This window comes from Lagopus muta, chromosome 1 (assembly GCF_023343835.1).
Source record: "Lagopus muta isolate bLagMut1 chromosome 1, bLagMut1 primary, whole genome shotgun sequence".
Taxonomy (NCBI): Eukaryota; Metazoa; Chordata; class Aves; order Galliformes; family Phasianidae; genus Lagopus; species Lagopus muta.
Window position 1 is genome coordinate 174,167,210 of NC_064433.1, and position 18,398 is coordinate 174,185,607.

General features: G+C 44.9%; 3 protein-coding genes across 10 annotated transcripts in view; 1 reads left to right on the forward strand and 2 right to left on the reverse strand.

The window, feature by feature from the left end:
* PAN3 (poly(A) specific ribonuclease subunit PAN3) overlaps positions 1-5,210 on the reverse strand; it is a 76,815-nt gene extending 71,605 nt beyond the window's left edge. The window contains exon 1 of one of the 3 annotated variants that reach the window (XR_007374597.1): positions 4,533-5,210. Coding sequence is in view for 2 of the 3 variants with exons in the window: in XM_048933659.1 (XP_048789616.1) it covers positions 4,533-4,965 (433 nt within the window). In the remaining variant the exon portion in view is untranslated. The remainder of the gene's footprint in view (positions 1-4,532) is intronic. The other 2 variants (XM_048933659.1, XM_048933658.1) reach the window with 2 other exon arrangements.
* The window catches only part of LOC125688121 (proteasome maturation protein), a 383,306-nt gene that overhangs the window by 217,744 nt on the left and 147,164 nt on the right, over positions 1-18,398 (reverse strand). The gene's annotated exons all lie outside the window — the stretch shown is intronic.
* FLT3 (fms related receptor tyrosine kinase 3) overlaps positions 5,271-18,398 on the forward strand; it is a 38,712-nt gene continuing 25,584 nt past the window's right edge. For all 5 annotated transcript variants that reach the window (XR_007374596.1, XM_048933653.1, XM_048933655.1 and 2 more), the window contains exon 1: positions 5,271-12,203. Coding sequence is in view for 4 of the 5 variants with exons in the window: in XM_048933653.1 (XP_048789610.1) it covers positions 12,128-12,203 (76 nt within the window). In the remaining variant the exon portion in view is untranslated. The remainder of the gene's footprint in view (positions 12,204-18,398) is intronic.

An 18,398-nucleotide genomic window follows, 5' to 3' on the forward strand; every position in this document is an offset into this window, starting at 1 on the left:
TTCCTCCCCTCCCCCCTAAAAGTTTCACATGTTAACACTGCTCCTCAAAACTCCATACGATTTGTAGATTCAGAGGTCTTTCCTTCTGTTTTTCTTTAACCCCTTCAGTAATTCTCCATTTTCTTCCCAATTTTCACACTAAATATTTAAAAGCTAGAGAAAAAAAATCCATCTCTATTAATTTTTGAATTTCTTGAGCTGACACACGAGACAAGACGACATGAAATTAATTCAGTAATTTTCAGTTACTCCCATGCATCTCTTAAACTGCTGGTTTTAGACTTCAGTTCTCAGGTGTTTAACAGTCGCCAACCACCCCAAAAATCAATTCTCAGAATCATCTCCAATGCCTTAAAAACACTGAGAGTACAACATTATCAAAACTGTACTCTCTACCAGCTCCAGGAAAAGTCACCAGGAAAATGAGAAGATGAAGCATCTCTCTAATAAGAAAGTTCAGGGTAATATGGCAACCAATATAGCATCACTTACAAGAAGTACAAACAGCTCTGGAAAAGAAATTCTCAGCTCTGCACTTTAACTGCAATAGCTGCTTTCTGTATGCAAACAGGGGAAAAGAGACTGGTATACTGCATACCATGCCATATTTACCTTTAAAGTCTGAGCTAACTGACGGTTTCCTAATACTACAAGCTGCAAATACACAAACACTACTAGAGATGATGATAAAAATCCATATTTAGAATAATCCTCACCATTGTTTTGTTGCATTAAGAAGCGTAATCCAACAGATTACCTTTAATATCTATTTTCCTGAATGGCTTATCTTCCCATTTTTTCTACATCCACTATTTCATTTTGTTTAAAGAAGAATGGACTAGTAAAGGCCTACACACTTTAAATAAAAAAAAAAAAAAAGCAGAACATACACAAGTCTATAAGTCTTTCCACCCCAAATCTAGCCTACTTATGGATTTAACCAAACCTAAAACATAGTTCTCACCATGCTAACTGCCAAGTAATTGCATACAGTTGTTACAGTAGCAGTCAATACCCACTATGGCTACAATCAGCCTCAGAACATACAACTTACAGGGTGAGAAAACAGTAATAACACTTTCATTAGGTCAACCCAACACAACCCGAGCCTCTGTAGTTTTCTCCCCTCTTCTCACAGGCAGGCAACAAAGCCTGCACTGACAGGCTTTTTCTGTGGAGAAAGGCAGAGCAGCACTGTTGATGGAATTATCGCAGGCACATTATGGAAATACTGATCTGTTTTAAAAGCAAGTTTCCTAGATGAAGGATTTTTATACAGAAGAAGGCTTGAAAGCCCAAGAAATAGCCAGCAGCAGCACTGTGCCCATGGTCAGCTCCTCAAGTCCCCAGCCCAGCAGCACTGGCTCGGCTGTCACAGAGCTCAGAGCACATCAGCACCAGGTAAACGGAGCACTGGCAGCAGCCACCACATATCCTATGTTTTATGGCAAAATTTACAACTGGATTTCAAAATAATGACACTTTTCCTTAGACCCTCCCACGAGCATCAGCAAGCAGCAATGCAGGCACTGAACTGCTCTTTACAGAGCTTGTAAAGGTTCAAACAGAGACAGCAGACATGAGATGTTCCTCATGCCATCATGCCTCTCACCTGCCCTTTCCTGAGCTGCACCTTTGAACCATATCAGTCATATCTTTCACCCTAAATGCCCAGGAACAGCAGTTCTGACATCTCTGCTCTTTCTGCAGTCTTCCCAAGCAAGGCACCACTGCTGCTCCTGGTTGGCACCTGCCAACTGGACTGACACCTGGTACTTGTGCCCATTGGAAGAAACCTTTTTCCAATGCTTCTTCTTTCTTTCCTTTATCTCTGTGATAGAGGATAGAAAGAAAAAGGAAAAAAAAAAAAAAGAAAAAAGAAAAAAAAACCTCCAAGCAGGTAATCACAAGCTGTGTTTCTTATTTTGCAGCTGACCAACTGCACACCTCGTGGAAGGCCAAACAGTCACTCCTCCAACAGAAGGAGCAGGAACAGTGCTTTGAACATCTGTGCTCCAAATGCTGTGGGGCTGAGGGTGCTACATTCTGAAAGTGGATGGGATTCATCAGCACTGGTAGTCTGGCTCCCCAAGAACAGAAAAAGCCAAAGTAGTCAGGTTAAAGGCACACTGAGCTCACCACCTCAGCTCTGAGGCTAGACAACAGTTACTTGTGCAGATGAAAGCACGAGCTTGAGGCAAGGATAAGGCACGGTTTCCCAGAAAGCTCTAAACCACAGGGGGGTGGAAGATGAGTTTGACTCAAAAATGAATTTTGTGTTTTTGTTGAATTTAGTAACCTCAAACAGAGCTTTCTTCCAATGGTATCTGATGACTTTCTGACCTCCTGTCAGATGTTAGTATCTAAAACATCTATGGCATAGAACAGTTTAACCACACATTGTGTGAAGAAATATCTGTTGGTTAGCTCTGAACACGTCACCTGCTTGTTTCACTTGATAGCCTGGTACTGAAATACTTCTGCCCTGAAATACTTCTTGTCTTTTCACTGCTCTCCTCCTTACCACTCAGTGTCCCCATCACCTATGTCGTGAAATTAAGTCAGTATTTGGGGAACCTTCATGATTATCACAGAAAAACCTATAAGTAAATTAATAATCCTGTACTCAAAGCAGGATTAGAGTAACACGCATGGTAGAATGAGGCACTGACCCACTTTTAATAATAAATAGGACTACACAGTTAATTACTCAATGAGCATTATCTGCTCCATGCACCAAATGAGGCTGGGGTCTAGCAAGAAAGAAAGAAGTCAGCACACATACATGTGTACCTAAAAACTGCCACAGTGCTTCCGCATTAAGGAAGACGGGCAGTGGGACAGTACAGGCAGGCTACCTTTGGGCACTTTCTCATTCCATATTCTTCACTTCAGAATTTAGGGTTAAATGAAACCTTGTGTATTGCTTTCTATGTCCATTAAAAAAAAAAGTTTCCATTCCATCCACTTGAAAATCATACAGCAGGACATCAGCAAGGTAAGAATTTTAAATATTAGCTTTCAGGACCTATACAGATCAACTCCAGATTTTGAGCAAATATCTTAAGGAAACGAAGCAAAGCAGCCCAGAGGCAAGACTGGGCCCACTCCATGGTTCTTCACCTTTCATCACTCTCTCCCTCCCTTCTTCCTTTGCTCTTACTCTAGCCAGACCCCTTCATACAAGAGACTCATTTACCAGCTCAAGCTTTTGCCTTCTGTAACTTCACGTGAGGAGGCTTCCCCATCAGGGAATTGCCAATAACACGTTGGAGGGGTTTGTCCATTCTTGCTGCACTCACATTAGCAGCAACTGCAGAAAGTTCTACAGAGCCTTAAACCTCTGATGAGCTGAAACATACTCAAAGCATGATTTCCAAATAATTTAACTACTCAGCAACATCAACCACTGAGCACACAAGTTCTAGTTTCTTTTTTCTTATCTTTAGGACTTAAATTTTAGAATTCTTCTGTATGAGAACAAATAAAGAATATCCTTCATATGAAAGCTTTTATCCCTATGTCAGCTCTGCATCCTTTCCCCAAGACTGAAATCAGTAGCTAACAAGATTTAACTCTATATAAAAGGAAATCATTTTTTAAAAGTGCATTTCACACCTAACTCCATCCAAAAGAGAAATAGAGACGGAATCACCGGTGAATCTTTCCCATCTGTTTGTATGCTAGGAAAGAAAAGCAACAGACTTCAGTTAAAACAACTGAAGTCTGATAAAACAACTAAACAACAACTAAAGATGGCATCTTTTAACAGAAACCATTGAGCAATCCTATGTTTCAGGGTTCTCCTGGAAGAGTGGACACAGCAATGCCGCATTAAGGCAACGCACTGCCCAGCTCTCCAGCGCACAGACGTTGCTCAATGGCACGAGCTCACCACCTGGGCTCCTGACACATGTATCAAGCGCTAAGAACTTTACACAGGAAGGAAGTTCAACATCGTTACATCTGCCTTTCACACAGACACACACAAAAAGCACCTGGATATGAACACTGAGTCACTTAATGTAAACAAATACCAGCTTTATGACAGATCGATAATGCAACCAGGCTTAATGCATTCACGCAAAGAGGCATGACACTTCCCAGGCAGCTGGGCTGTGCTGAGCAAACCGAGCCGTTCCCGCAGCCGGCGCGCACACATATCGTTACAGAATCGTCATTTACAAAACCGCAGGCATTTTTCTGAGCGGAATAATACTTCAACGGGGACGCTCCAAACTTCCAACTTCAGACTCAGCCGAAGTTGTCCGCACGAGGCACGACCCGGGCCGCCCCAAGGAACGGCCGTCCGAGCGCCGCCTCCCCTCCGCCCACGGAGCCGGACCGGCGGGGTGCCGCAGCCACACAGACCCCCTCTGAGCCGTCCTCCCCGCAGGGTTCGGATGGAGCAGCGTACGGGGGCGGCCCGGGAAGCGGCCCAGCCAGCATGGCTGTTGTTATTTGTTTCCGGTAGCACCACGGCACGCTCGGTAACCGCCTCCCCACGAACGGCGCGTCCTCCCCGTACTCACTCGCCAGCCGCGGGCCATCCAGCCCCGCGCCGCCGCCGCCTCCTCCTCCGCCGCCTCCCGCCCCCAGCTCGGCTTTCTTCGGCCCCACCACCGCCGCCGCCGGGCCCGGGCTGGCCCCATGAGGCACCGGGTATCCGGGCCCGGCGGCGGCCGGGGGGAGGCCGAGGGGCAGCGCGCCGAGGGGAGCGGCGGGCCCTGGGCCGGCGGGGGCGGCACCGGGCTCTTCATGCAGGAACTGGCACTCCTCGCCGTAGAAGCAGGTCTTGTCCTTGGCGTAGTAGCGGCAGAACTTCAGCTTCACGGCCCCGCCGCCTCCGCCTCCTCCGGCCCCCGCCCCGCCGCCGCCGCCCGCCGGCCCCGCCGCGCCGACCCCCGCCGCCGGCGGCCCCAACACCGGCGACGGCGAGGAGCAGGGCAGGCCGCTGGGGTTCATGGCAGCCGCCCCGCTGCCGGGGTCGGCACCATGGGGAAGGAGGGAGGGAGGGACGGGGCGGGGAGGAGGAGGAAGGGGCGCGGGGACCGCCGTCACCCCGGGGCTCCGGGCTGCGGGAGGGGGAGGGAGAAAAGAGGGGAGGCGACTCCGCTCCGCTGGGGCGGCCCCGCGGCGGGGGGCGGCGGCACTGCTCGGAGGTCCCGGCGCCCGGGGTTGTTTATGCCATTTTCCTCTTCCTGAGCGGCTGCCCGGGCGCGCCTGCGCCGACGCGGGGCATTCTGGGAACTGCCGCCGCCGGTCGGGGCGCGGGGGCAGCGGTGGCCGCCTCGGGGCGGTGGGTGCCGCACGGCCGTCAGCCGGCCCCGGCGCGCTGCTTCCCGCCCCTCACGGCGCACCGGGGCTCCCCTCTGCCTGAAGGGAGTCCCTGCGGCTGTGCTGCTTTTGAGAAGTGCTCTTTCCCCGAGCAGCGCTCGTGCTCTGCGAGGCTCCGCTGTGTCGCCTGCACAGTCTCTCGGGATGCTCGCAGGTTTTCCTCAGTCGCGTTGCTGGTGCGTTCAGCCAAGCGGGGTTTGGGGAGGGAAAGCGTCGCGTTCTGAAGCGCGCTTGGCAGCAGTTGGGTATGGAAAGCACCGAGTGTGGGATCGGGAGCGCCTTGTGTCTTTTCTGAGGGAAAAAATTACCCAGGGTCTGTCTCCGGGGTGCTCTGACAGATTCGGTGGAGAGAAATTAGCAAAAATATACGGAGTGAGCTTTTCAGCGTTGTGCTGAAACCTATCTGAACCTTTCTCCCTCAGAAGAAGTCTTTAAGGGCTTCGGGAAGGAGCCGTGTGTTAAGATGGAATCTCAGTCAGTTCTCGCAGTCAGAAGGACTCCTCCAGCTTACAAACCAGCTGTGAAGTACAGCAGTTGTTGTGCCAAAAGTGAAAATTGGGCAGAAAATTGAGACGGTGACAGGAGTCAGAGCTCTGCTGCCAGCCCAACATCCAAAGAGAACAATATGAAGTCTGTCAGCTCTCTGCCGTTCACCAGATTTCAGCCTTCTTGCCTCCCAACTATGGGACAGAGGTTCCATGCATGCTATGCTCCTGCAAATATAGGAAAATAGGCAAAACAGTGGAAATACCCTATTGGCTTCTCTTTTAATGTCTCTCAGGAGGAGCCCAGATACCAACCACAGTAGATACACGTGGGGGGAGCCCTCGTGAGCTCCTCAGACATGGGGAATGCAATGGTCAGAACTTGCACCTCTTTAGGTAATAAAAAGCAGTTGGCTTTAGCACACAAATCAGAGGCATTCCTAGCAGCTCCTGCTGTGGTGCTTGCAGCAGTCCTTAGTTGCGTGTCACTCAAACCGCGTCATTAGAGTTATGCCTCTGAGGAGCAAAGTCCCAGGCTTGGTTGCTGGGAAGCTGTTGGGGCTGTGGATGACACTTCCTTCAGCTCCTGCAGTGAGGAAAGAGAGGGTCTGGAATTGCGTTGTTTTCTTTCTTTTATCCTACTCATCCGTGCCTTGGGAAGAAAAAGAGTAGGGGACAGCTTTCATATGGGAGAGGCCTTTGGATCATATGGGTTCATGGAGGAGAATGGGCGTTAGGAGAACCAGTGCTCAGGGAATGCCAGGTGTGGGGAACGAGAGGAGCCCAACTGCACCTGCAGAAGTCCTGTTATCAGCAGTCTGTGTATTGGCCCTTTTTCCAGGGATGATGTCCTCTGGGAAAAAAATCCTCTTCCCTTCAAAAAGATCAGACTGAGTAGACTAGTTATGCATGTATCTGAGAAGGCTGGGAGGGTGGCAGAAAAATGTTAATAAAGGGAGAACAAAAATCTCAGTTTTCACTCAGAGGTTTCCCGAGCACTGTGAATCTTTTATCCAGAGCTTTACTGCTGTGGATCTAATGGTATCAAGTTATCCTAGAAGAGATTTCATGATACATGTAGGGAAATACCTTTTCTGGGTGAACTGGTTGAGCATGAAATGAGTTCTTCCAAGCAAAGGCTTCAATTGTGTAGCCACTCCCATTGCTGAAGTGTATTCTAACCTGTGTTTCTTGTGAATCTGCTTTTCCCACAGCTCTTTTGCTGATCCATGCATTTGTGTACAGCTGCGTACACGCTGAGGTTAATGGGCTTGTGAACACACAACATACATTATTTCTGCCTCCGTGCTGTAGTTCAGGTTGGAAACATCCACCCTGGATGCAGAAAGAGCTGAGATATTGAAGTGGGCTGTGGCACATGACCCTGCCAGCTGGAGTGCACAGATAGCAATGAGGCACACTGTATGATGCCATGGGGCTTTGGATTCTCCTCCACCCTTGCTGGTGTTAGTGATCACCAAACTCCCAGTGAACAACAGGTCAGTTTGGAAGCAACCTTTGTTGTTTGGTTGTTTGGTTTTTTTTTGCCAACAAAGCCAATAGTGGAAGGAGGTGGAGGATGGCATGAGCCTCTTTCTGTGGCTCTGGCAAACTCATGTTTCCCATCTGTCATTTCTGTTAAGGACTGGGACTGAAGACTGACCTGTGGCCATTGGGACCCTGACACCTTCTTATTATTCATGATCATGTGTTCCCATCCAGTTTTATTTCCACTGCCTGTTCCCAGTGGCTAGCCAGGACTGCAAGGTGTCCCATGAGCCATTCAGTATCTTTGAACTTGAACTGCACTGCTTTGTGCAGCCCACTGGGCGTTCCTGCTGTGTAGCAATTGATGATGCTACCATTCTTTTCACAAAGCTAAGTCCCCTGTATTGAAGCTGGTACCTCTATGGAGAACACTGCAGCTTCTGTCTCTGTCACATACCCAGATTTATTTTGCACAATATCCAGGGAGAAAGACAAAGGAAAAACAGATAAATGCCCCTGGGCCTTGTCCCAGTTTGTAGTCAAGTCGTAACTGCAGCGTGCTTTTTGACCCAGAAATGGGAAAATACTCCTGTATGCATATATACGGGCACAGCCAAATGACAGAGCTTTTATGAGAGAGAGAACAAAACATTATGAGATTAAAAATAGATGGGGGGCAGGGGTATAAAAAAGGAAATCCTTGGGAAGGAAAGCCCTGCCAAGAGTTCTTTTCCCCAGCCAAATCAAGTTGCATGTGCCAAATAGCTCTTTCTTAGCATCAGAAACTGTGTTGAGAAAGCACTGCCCACTATTGAGAGTGACAATTTTCTCTTTGTGTTGACTCAAAATTAACATGTTTAGTAAATCATGTGGAAACAGATCCTGAAGTTCAGGCTTGCATTAGATAATAGAAATGAATGACAGTACTTTTTGAGTGATAGAGTTATACTAGCTGTGATATTTATTTATTCATTTATTTTTCTAAGGCATGGGCAAGACAAGTTTTGTTGGCAGGCATCTTGTTAAACCTACCAAGTAGTAGGGAAAACAATGCCTGAGCACTATTGTGTTGTGTTTTTTTTAACACTACGAGTAAGTCTATTAGGAGATACTATCTCTGCTTAAAAAACTGCCCTTCCTTAATGTTACTGAAATACATCAAAGGAAGTGTTTTTTTAAAAATGGTTTTGCATAATGTAACTTCAGCCTTTCAAGTCTCATAGTATATCATTAGGAAAAAAAAAAAAAAAAAAGTTAGCAAAATTTATGAAAATGTAAGTATAATCAGAGCCCACAGTGATACTGAAAGGAATTTAGCATTTGTTTTTCATTTGTTGTTGGTGATGGTGATGGTTTGTTGTTTTTTTTGGTTTGTTTTGTTTTTTAAGTAATAAAGCCCAATAACTCAGGATATAAACCAACTGGTGTCTGAATTCTTAGGGAAATTGCCACTCTTGAGAGGATTCATCCACAAATTTTTTTTTATTTTTTTTTTAATCTTCCTTTGAAGCGTTTGCAGCTGACTAATAGACAGGATGTTGGACTGAATGAACCAGGCTGCGGTAGCAGTTCCAATGGGTCCCTGATGGGGTAGTTGGCTTTACCATCAGTACATGGAAGAAACCTAATGTTGCTCCTGACCAGATTCCCATTCACATGCAAAAAAAAATTCATTCCAACTCAGTGAAGTTTTGAATTCAAATCAAGTAGCAAGTCAGGAGCTGACCTTGAAGTGTTCCTTCTTACACCCACAGTAATAATGTATGCTAACATGTATGTCAATTACGTATGGGGGGAGGTCTAGCCTTAGGCTAGAGTTCATATTAATACAAGCAATAAAACATTAGCTTAGTGCTGGTAATCCAGCCTTATGGTTTAGCTAGGGAGTTTCCTACCTTCTGGCAACTCCCACAGGAGCTGGCTTTATCTGACTGTTGCAGTGAAGGCCAGCCGTAGTGTGACATAACATGGATAAAATCCTTGGTAACAACCACAAGGGGACAAAGAAGAGAAATGCTGACTCAAAGGAATGCTCAATGGTCATTTACATGCATATGGCATTTTTTGAACTTCCCCTGCTTGCAGTCTGAAGTGTTTAAAATTAAATAAATACACTGGATTTTATGCATTTATTTTGGGTACATCCAACAGATATGAACGGTCCTGTCCTAGTTGCTGACATCTTCCACAAAAGCTTTTAAACTGAAAACAACGTACGTGTTTTGATTTCTGTTATCAGATCAGCTACATCACCAGCAACAGATTCTGATACTTAATCATAGAATCACAGATTCATTAAGGTTGGAGAAGATCACTGAGATCATCTACTCCAACCATCAACCCATCCCCACCAGGCCCTTTAATCCCTCTGTGCCATATCCACACATCTCTTAAAAACCTCCAGAGATGGTGACTCCACCACCTGCCTGGGCAGCCTATTCCAGTACCTCGCCACTATGAGAAGAAATTTTTCCTAATATCCAACCTGAGCCTCCAATGGCACAATTTGAGGCCATTTCCTCTTGTCCTCTTGCTGTCACCTGGGAGAATAGGCCGACCCCCACTTTGCTAAGTCCTCCTTTCATGCAGTTGTAGGGAGCGATAAGGTCTCTGAGCCTCATTTTCTCCAGGCTAAACAATCCCAGTTCCCTTACCTATATCCCATAAGACTTGTGTTGCTTTTCTTTGAAGATTGTGATGCTTTCCGATTAGGAAAGTTAATGCCAGTTTGCATCTAAGCTACAGAAAAGCAAAATATATTTAATGAAATCTCAGTAGCTTCCAGTGAATACATCAGGTGGAAGAGAAAATAAAGCTCTTTACCCACTTGCAAATTTTGTAATAATGGACAGGCACCCACTCCCTTGGCACACATAGAGGTGTTCAGTCAGGTCATCATCTTGCCACCCACTGGGCACTAGCAGTAAATGACTGGGGCAGATTTCAGGTAGTTTCAGAAGAACAAACTGTCTGCAAACCAATTTCTGAAGGCAAAAGCTGTATGTAGATGTATTGAAAGGGACGTAAAAAACAGAAGAGACATGAACCTACTGGAGCATGTTCAGTAAAGGGTCTTAAAGATGATTCGCATCACATGGGGGACGATGCACAAGTTTAGGATATTTGACTGATGAGATAGAAGTGAAAAGGCTGGAATTGCTTGGCTTGAAAAATAGAGAGCTCAGTGGGGATCTTATCAGTGTGTACAAATATCTGATGGGGGAGAGCAAGAAGATTGAGTCAGGCTCTTTTCTGTTGTGCCCGGTTCCAGGACAAGAAACAACAGGCACAAGCTGAAACACAGGAGGTCCTCCTAAGCACCAGGAAGCACTTCTGTGCTGTGCAGGTGGTTGAACGTTGGAATAGGTTGCTTGGAGAAGTTATGGAGTCTCCATCCTTGGAAAAAGTTTTTCCAAACTGCACGTGGCCCAAGGCAACCAGTTCTAGCTGGCTGTTCTTTGGGAAGGGGTTGAACTAGATGATCTCTCAGAGGTGTCTTCCAACCTCATCCATGCTGTGTCTGCACAAAGCAAAGGTCATCTGCCATTCAGGAAAGCAAAAACATATTAAGAACTTGTTCACAGCATTGTATTTCTCTTTTTAAAATCATTTCTCTGAGACCTATGGAGTCCTATTCTTCCTTTCTCGGTTTTTACACCTTTGCTGATGTATCCCTCCCTAGTTTTCACAGCACTTCAACTCCTTTGATGCAAAGCACTGCATCAAATACAAACTTGTCTTCAGCACCAGGCATAAATTTATTGCCTCAATCTGTATTTCTTAGGCAGTTTTATGAGAGGCTATGTGCTCAACTCCATTAACAGTGCTAGCCTCAATGACTTTTCCTCCACTTCTGCAATTATCTGTGGGATTTTTTCTATGATCTTTTTTATGTGCAATATACCTGTCTAGCTCTGGTCCATCTACATTTTTATTTAATCTTCTCTTATGCCAAAGAAGCTATTTCCTTTCCAAGTATCAATACCAACCAAATCCATTCAAGATGTAATCTCTGGCAGGTTTCTAAGAACACTTTATTGACATTGAGTTTATTTTCTTACTTGCAAGCTTTCTGGGCAAGGATTGTTTATTTCCAGTTCCCATACAAATGCAGAATGATTTTTTAGTCCCTAGCAAGTAAAAATACTGCCACTGAGGGAGTAGCAAGCTGGAGGCAATGCAACAGCTTAGCCCATAGAAGTGGATCCAGGGGGACACAATGTATGGATGTGACAGTCAGCAAAGAGTCTGACTGCCCCTCTGAAGGGACAGATCCAGTAACAAACCAGTGAAGAGTAACTCCAGCTGAAGTGGACTGGTTGGACCCTCTGCATGCCAACAAACAATAAGCAACAAGAAGGCAGATGCTGAAGAGCTGTGCACTGGGGGAGGCAGAGTAGGGACCAGCAGCCACTCATGGCTGTATCCCTGGAGGCCTGTGTCTGTGTGTGACCCCAGAGGCCTTTATTTTTTATCCCCTGGCCATGTCCTCCGAGCATCCGGAGCTCAATTTGAGCCTTCCTGCAGGCAGCGCTAGTTCTCTGTTCCCTGTGAGGTAAGCACAGATCCAGGCCACCACCACACACCCTCTCTTGACACGAGTCCCCAGGTCGGGCAGCCGCTTCCCCTGTCTGGCAGAAGGCCAGCTGCCACAGGGGCAGAGCTCTTACCGCCACTGGAAATATCCCTCAGCCCAGAAGAGGCCCCTCAGCTCTCTGGCACACAGCCGTTTCCTTCAGGCTCAAGACTGCGGTTCTGGCTTTTGAAGAAGTGGTTTCGCTGCGGGCAGTGACGTGTGCCCTGAAGACACCACCTGCATGGCTGGTCCCACACACTGGGGCTGGGGACAGCAGGGCATCAGCAGTATGGCAGTGTGTCTGCTGTGCCTACCAGGTAAGGTTTCCCCAACCCGCTCCTCCAATCCTTTCCTCCCCGTGTTCCAACCTCTCGCTGCATCCCATCATATCTTGCCTTTCTTTCTCCCCTGGCTTCCTATACATTCCTTTTCTCCTGCATCTTTTATTTTCCATCCTGCTTTTCTTCTGTGTCCTCCTCTCTGTTCCATCTCTCTGATCTCCCAGCCTGGCTCTCGTCCTGATGCATTTCATGCTCAGAGCAAAACGTATCTAAATGTAGTGCGTTTTTTTTTGTATTCCTGATACAGAAGTATTAATACCAGCTTGACATGCTCACTCTAAACAATATACCTACAGTTTTCTAGGTAAATAATCTTTGAGTGAGATGTGTTGAAATTTGCATCTGTATCTCAGCAGGCTTTGTTGTTGAACAACCTAAATAGAAGGTGTGGTATTAATATCTAGAAAGTATCTCTGCTTTTTTGGAGAGAAATTCTGCCAACACCTCAACTGTTAAGAGAAAAGAAAATAACAGCGTCTTTTATCTCAGTTGCCTCCAACTATTTTTCTCTGTCTTTAAAATAAATGGCTTGCTCCTATCAAACATGATCTTGCTGATTCAAAATCCAGGGCCAAGAAAAAAAGTGTTTTGTTTTGTTTTGTTTTCTGGTTTTCTCTGTTCTGATGCATTCCTGGGAAAGTTATTTAAGGTCCATTTTCATCTCTATATACAGGAGTAGTATTTACTTCAAAGAGCAAGTCTTAGATGTTATTCATTCATGTCTCACAGTCTACATGAGGTATTGCAAGGAAGGTGGAGTAAAATGAAAATAAGTATTTTATGATCTCCTGCTTTGCATGATTACTGATACTATTATTAAGTAGTAGCACTCAAAGATGGATTTCTCTGTTTTCTTCTTGACTGAGCTGTTCTACTCTTGCTGGCAGTGTAAAAGAATAAACAAAAACAAGTAGCTTTTGGGAAATGGTAGTTCCTGAAGGCCTCGGTGGAGAACAGACCAAAGCATGGCTGAGACAGCTCTCAGGAGTGAGAAGAGCTGAAGGACTGGGGAGGACTGTTGCACTGTGTTGAGATATTACTTAGTCAATACAGGGATATAGGGAGGAAGCAGTACTTCTGTTAAGGCCAGCAGATACAGGGAAGAAACCAATTACTTTGGGACATGCAAGCTGGATAGGGTTTGAAAAGACGGATGGAACTCACAGCAGATGTCCTGAGAATTGCTGGCTCTATGAATCTCTTCTCTTTAAAAGAAATTCTGATGGAAAGCTGTTAAGCATTTAATGAATTATGTGTAATTTGCTAAAGATGGGTGTATTACCTGTAAAAATCCATGTATTGTCTAGAGCTAAGCCCTAATTTGGGTGAACGCATAGCCTGTGTCTGCATGATGAACCATAACCATCAGAAATTGCAACACTTACCCAGCAAAAGGAAAGCCAAACTGCAGTAACTTCTGGAGGAGAATCTGCCCAGTATGTACAGAATGAACGCATCGGGTCTCCCTGTGAATTATGCACTCAGAACTGCAAAAAATTCAAGACAAAAAAAGCATCTTGTCTGTTCTTTTTTTTTGCTGAAATAAGTAATACCCAGCAGCAAGGAATGTAATCCCAAGAACTTTAGAAAATAACAAATTCAGTACAATATATATGTAAATACAGATATATATATATATTAAAAGCACTACTCCAGTTCCTCATCTTCTTAATGTTTTCTGGTTATCCTAAACAAGAGCTTGTAGTTAATGATAATATTATCTAACGTACAGCATTAGTGGATGAGGTGGGAGGATGGATGGGAACTGAGGCAGTAATACAGCTTCATGTTTCACAAGAGAACTTCTGTGACACACAGGGACTTTCAGTGACCTTTCTCACCAGAGGAATCTTTCCTTTAGCAACTGCTCCTGTCCCCTTTATTCGTGTTGCACCCGCTGCTAGTGAGAGCTGCTCATGGAGTTTTATGCAATTTCAGGGCACCTGAGAGAAACAAAGCTCTGAGCTGTTAAGATCTCAGCATGGCTGACAAGTGAGAGGAAGTTTTGTATGAGCAAAGGCTGCAAACTCAGGCGTTAACAGGCTCTGGATTAGATTATGCTGTATCTGATTGCACAAAACTCCTGGAACAATAATGTCAAAAAAACCTTTGTAGAACAGAAAAGCATCTATTCCTTCTGTGTGGCAGAGAACCCAAAAACCATGAGATAGGACAGCACATTCTCCCTTTTTAAGGGGAACCTTCAAAATGGGTGAGACCCAGCAGAATGCATTTGAGTCCCAGCAGAAGGACCCAGCAGCCAGCAGGATTTGTCCATATCCCAGCAGTCAACCTTCTGCTCTCTGGCATCCATCTGGTGAGCAATTCAGAGCATGCTCAGGTGCTGAGCCCCACTGCAAACAGAGAAATTAAATCAGTCAGCACCGCAGGGAGAATCCAGTTTGATTCTAACTATAATCTCTTTTCTGAAGCATGCAAAAATGTTGGTGCAAGATTTCTCCAGCTGTAAATGCTGGAAAAGGCTGGTAAGTGGTCTGCTTACTCAGGGAAACATAGTTGTGCCCAGCAAAACATGTTTTCATGGTCATCTATCAGTGTGTATTTCATGAATCAGAGGATAAGGCATAATTTCTGAAGTGATGATTCCTGAAGGTGAGAAAGGATTATATGCTGATACAAGTGAATGTGGTTTAAAGCTTTTGGTGTTTTGTTTATTTTGAGGTTTGGCCCCATTTACTTTTTCCTATCTTCTCAAAAAATATTTCTCACATTCCCCAAATTTCCAGCTATTGAGAAGCCAGTATGCCCAGCAGTGCATCAGTGCATGCTGCTCAGTGAAGCAGAGCTGCAGGCATCTCATCTTTCCACAGCATCCCCTTCTACATCTCTTCCTGTTAGGACCCCAAAATAGTATAGCACACAGAGCTGAATCCAAGCTTCCTCTTCTGTTGTTCCTGCATTTCTCAAAATGCAGCTATTGAAATATACTGAAGTTCATGGCATAAGCTTAGTAATATGCAAGATTATGTACTCTTAAATGAAAAACTACTTTGGGTCATTATGTTGAGCTAGTTTTTCTGAAAATTTTCATAGAAGTGTTCATTGCAAAAGGAAGGGATGAAAACATACAGCAGACATTGATGGAATCGAAATTGGAAAGTAAAATATTTACAGGGCAAAAATACAGAAATATGGAAGAGTGGGAATGGGTAACCAATAGAGGCAGAAAGCAGTTCCAGTTTTGTATAGCAGCAGACAAGTATTGTTTTATCCCAATGATCTCACAGTTTCAAAAGGAACGTAGGAACCAAAAATCAGTTGAGACATTTTTTCCTTTTCATGTTTTGTAGCAAAACCATTCTCTTTAGCTCTCTCTCCTGTCTGTCCTTCCCCCACCCGCCCTTCAGGCTGTCCCTGTTCACTCCCTCACGTGCTGTCCAGAAAGAGAAAGACAGTGTACTGCAGCCTGCTATGGAAACTTGTTTTCATTTAAAAGAGAAGTTTTACAACAGTGGGATGACAAGTGATATCATTTCACTTTCTGCAGTGTTCTGTTTTCATTTCTCTTTTGGGCAGATCCTTTTCTCACTGTTGATGAGGCGCTGGAAATGTCATAGCTTTAACATTCAGTACTTAAATAAAGTAGCTCTTGCTTGCAGGAAAGCAGTAATTCCACTAATGTTGGTAGAAGTGCTGGAGTGTGTCAGGTAATGAGCCTGGAGTACTTAAACACAGAGTACTTTAAAAAAAAAAAGAGTTAAAGCAAACTTACTTATGTCATTAGCTGAGACACGTCTGTTTGCTTTACTTCAATGTTGTGTATCCAGCTTGTTAATGGCATAAATATGTGCCATCCCCGTGAGCAAACATCCTGTAGAGGATATTCAAGAAGAAGGACAGCTCAGCACCACTTGGTGATTAGTGGAGAACTTCTGTGGCAGCATTGCTGCTGTGCTTCTTTTACCCAAAGAATTATCCCTTCACAGAATCACAGGATGGCTGAAATGAGAAGGGAGCTCTGGAGGCCACCTGGCCCAGCCCTGCTCCATCAGGGACACCCAGAGCAAGGTACCCAGAGCCGTGTCCAGGTGGTTTTGGAAGATCTCCAGGGAGGAAACTCCACTGCCTCTGGGGAGCCTGTGCCAGCGCTCCGTCACCTGCACAGCACAACAGTGCTTCTGGTGTTCAAAGGGCCTGTGTGCCAGTTTGTGCCCATGGCCTCTGGTCCCGGAACTGTGCACCTCTGAGCAGGGCCTGGCTCTGACCTCTTGGTGCCCTCCTTTCAGGCATTTATAGTGACTTTTCAGCCAATTTAAAAAAAAAAAGGGAGTATCCTCAGCAGTCCCAGTTACTCTTTGTGAACTGATTGTGAATGGCTGGAGTGGCATAAGCTGTGGGTTTCAGGGGGCTCCCTGCAAGCATGAGCTTGCTGAGTGACTGCAGATAATTCAATGTGGGACCAAGATCCAGGAGATCTGAAGCTATTCTGCAGGGTGGAAGGGCTGTCACTGACCCAGCTAGTCCCATGCAAAGCAGACAAAATGAACAGTAACAAGTGAAAGAACAGTTCAGCTGTTAGAGCTGAACTTTTATCTGCAACCCAGATGGTGGGTAGATAGAAAGTTTTCTTAATGAAATGAAAGGCAAATAAGAATTTGAATACAGCCCTGCAGTTCTTCCTCGCCCAAGCCTAGGTAACCACAAACCAGAAGAGGCAGGACAACTTCAGTCTTCAGCATTTGCTTCGTGCTAAGGTGGTAACTATTCTCAGATTAAAGCCTTGAGTTACTGACACAAACTGAAGACTCAAAGAGGTATTGATTATAAAGCAGATTATAAATTAAGGAGTAATATGATGTTTGGGCGAGTCAGTAACTATAAAAGAAGTCTAAAACAGCAATAGGAGTTTGGGTTATTCATAAACAGGCATAATCCTGCACTAAATGCAACTGATTCCCAGAGATACAGCAAGTCTCGCATTTGCAGGAAGACAAGTATAGAATTAGAAAATCTGGAACCCGATAAAAATATATAAATCAAACTGGATTGTGATTCATTCTGGCTTAAAAGAATGATGAAACCGAAACACCAATCACAGAGTATGGTTTGGATAACAGTCTTCAAGAAACTTAATGGCAGAAGCAGACAGCAAAGCTGGATGTGTAACAATGTTGTGAGATGTGTGCCTGCACTTCATGTCATCAATTAGCTTACTTTGTAAGGCACAAAAGCAAACATATCTATAGGTAATCAGGAAAAAAGCAGGAGTAGCTCTCCTGACTGCCAGCTATGTGTTCTGTTGGAAAAGGTTCTGCCTTGTACTCTGACAGAGAGGTATAAAACACATCCCCGGCGCTGATGTGAAATCTTCATCCATCTCAATTATGGTTTGTTAAAATTTCTGCACAATTTATAAGCTGGCTGCAATGAGGCATAGACAGAGTTAACTATCCTCCTCTAAGAAGAAATACATTACCATTAAAAAAGGCATAATTGCATAATAGGCATAATAAATGATATCAAAAAATTTGTTACTACATAACAAGACAGAGGAGAAGTTCTTGGAAATGGTGGCTGGGGACTCACAGGGTATAAAAGAATGTGTAAGAAAGTGGAATGGCTTCCTTGCAGCTGTTTTCATCTGGGGCCTGAAAAGGCAGGGCAGAGAAAAACTAAAAAGGTGGAAAATTAATTTGTGGACCAAGTCTTCTCTGCTGCATGTGATAAACTGTGCTGGAACAGGCTGCCTTGGCAGCAGTGTCCTGAGGCAGATTGAGCAACGCAATTTTTCCTTCCTCGGATGTTGTGAGGAGGTTTTTTAGATTTGGAAAGACCAGGGAAGCGTTAAGCCAACAAGTTACCAACCAGCAAAACCTCTGCTGGCATTTACACTGAATCAATTAGAAATGGTTAACAGGTTCTGGTGTGATATCCCTCCAAAAAGAAGCACTTTTGCAGAAATTTCTACTGTATATGCAATAGTTCTTGTGGAAAGAAAAGGAAATAGGAAAGGAAAAGAAGAAAAAGGAAAAGGAAAAGGAAAAGGAAAAGGAAAAGGAAAAGGAAAAAAAGGAAAAAAAGGAAAAAAAGGAAAAGGAAAAGGAAAAGGAAAAGGAAAAGGAAAAGGAAAAGGAAAAGGAAAGACAGAAGAAAAGAAGAAAAATCTCTCCGGCAGGAGCCAGAGCTGGCTGAAGTCGCTGCCCCGGTGCC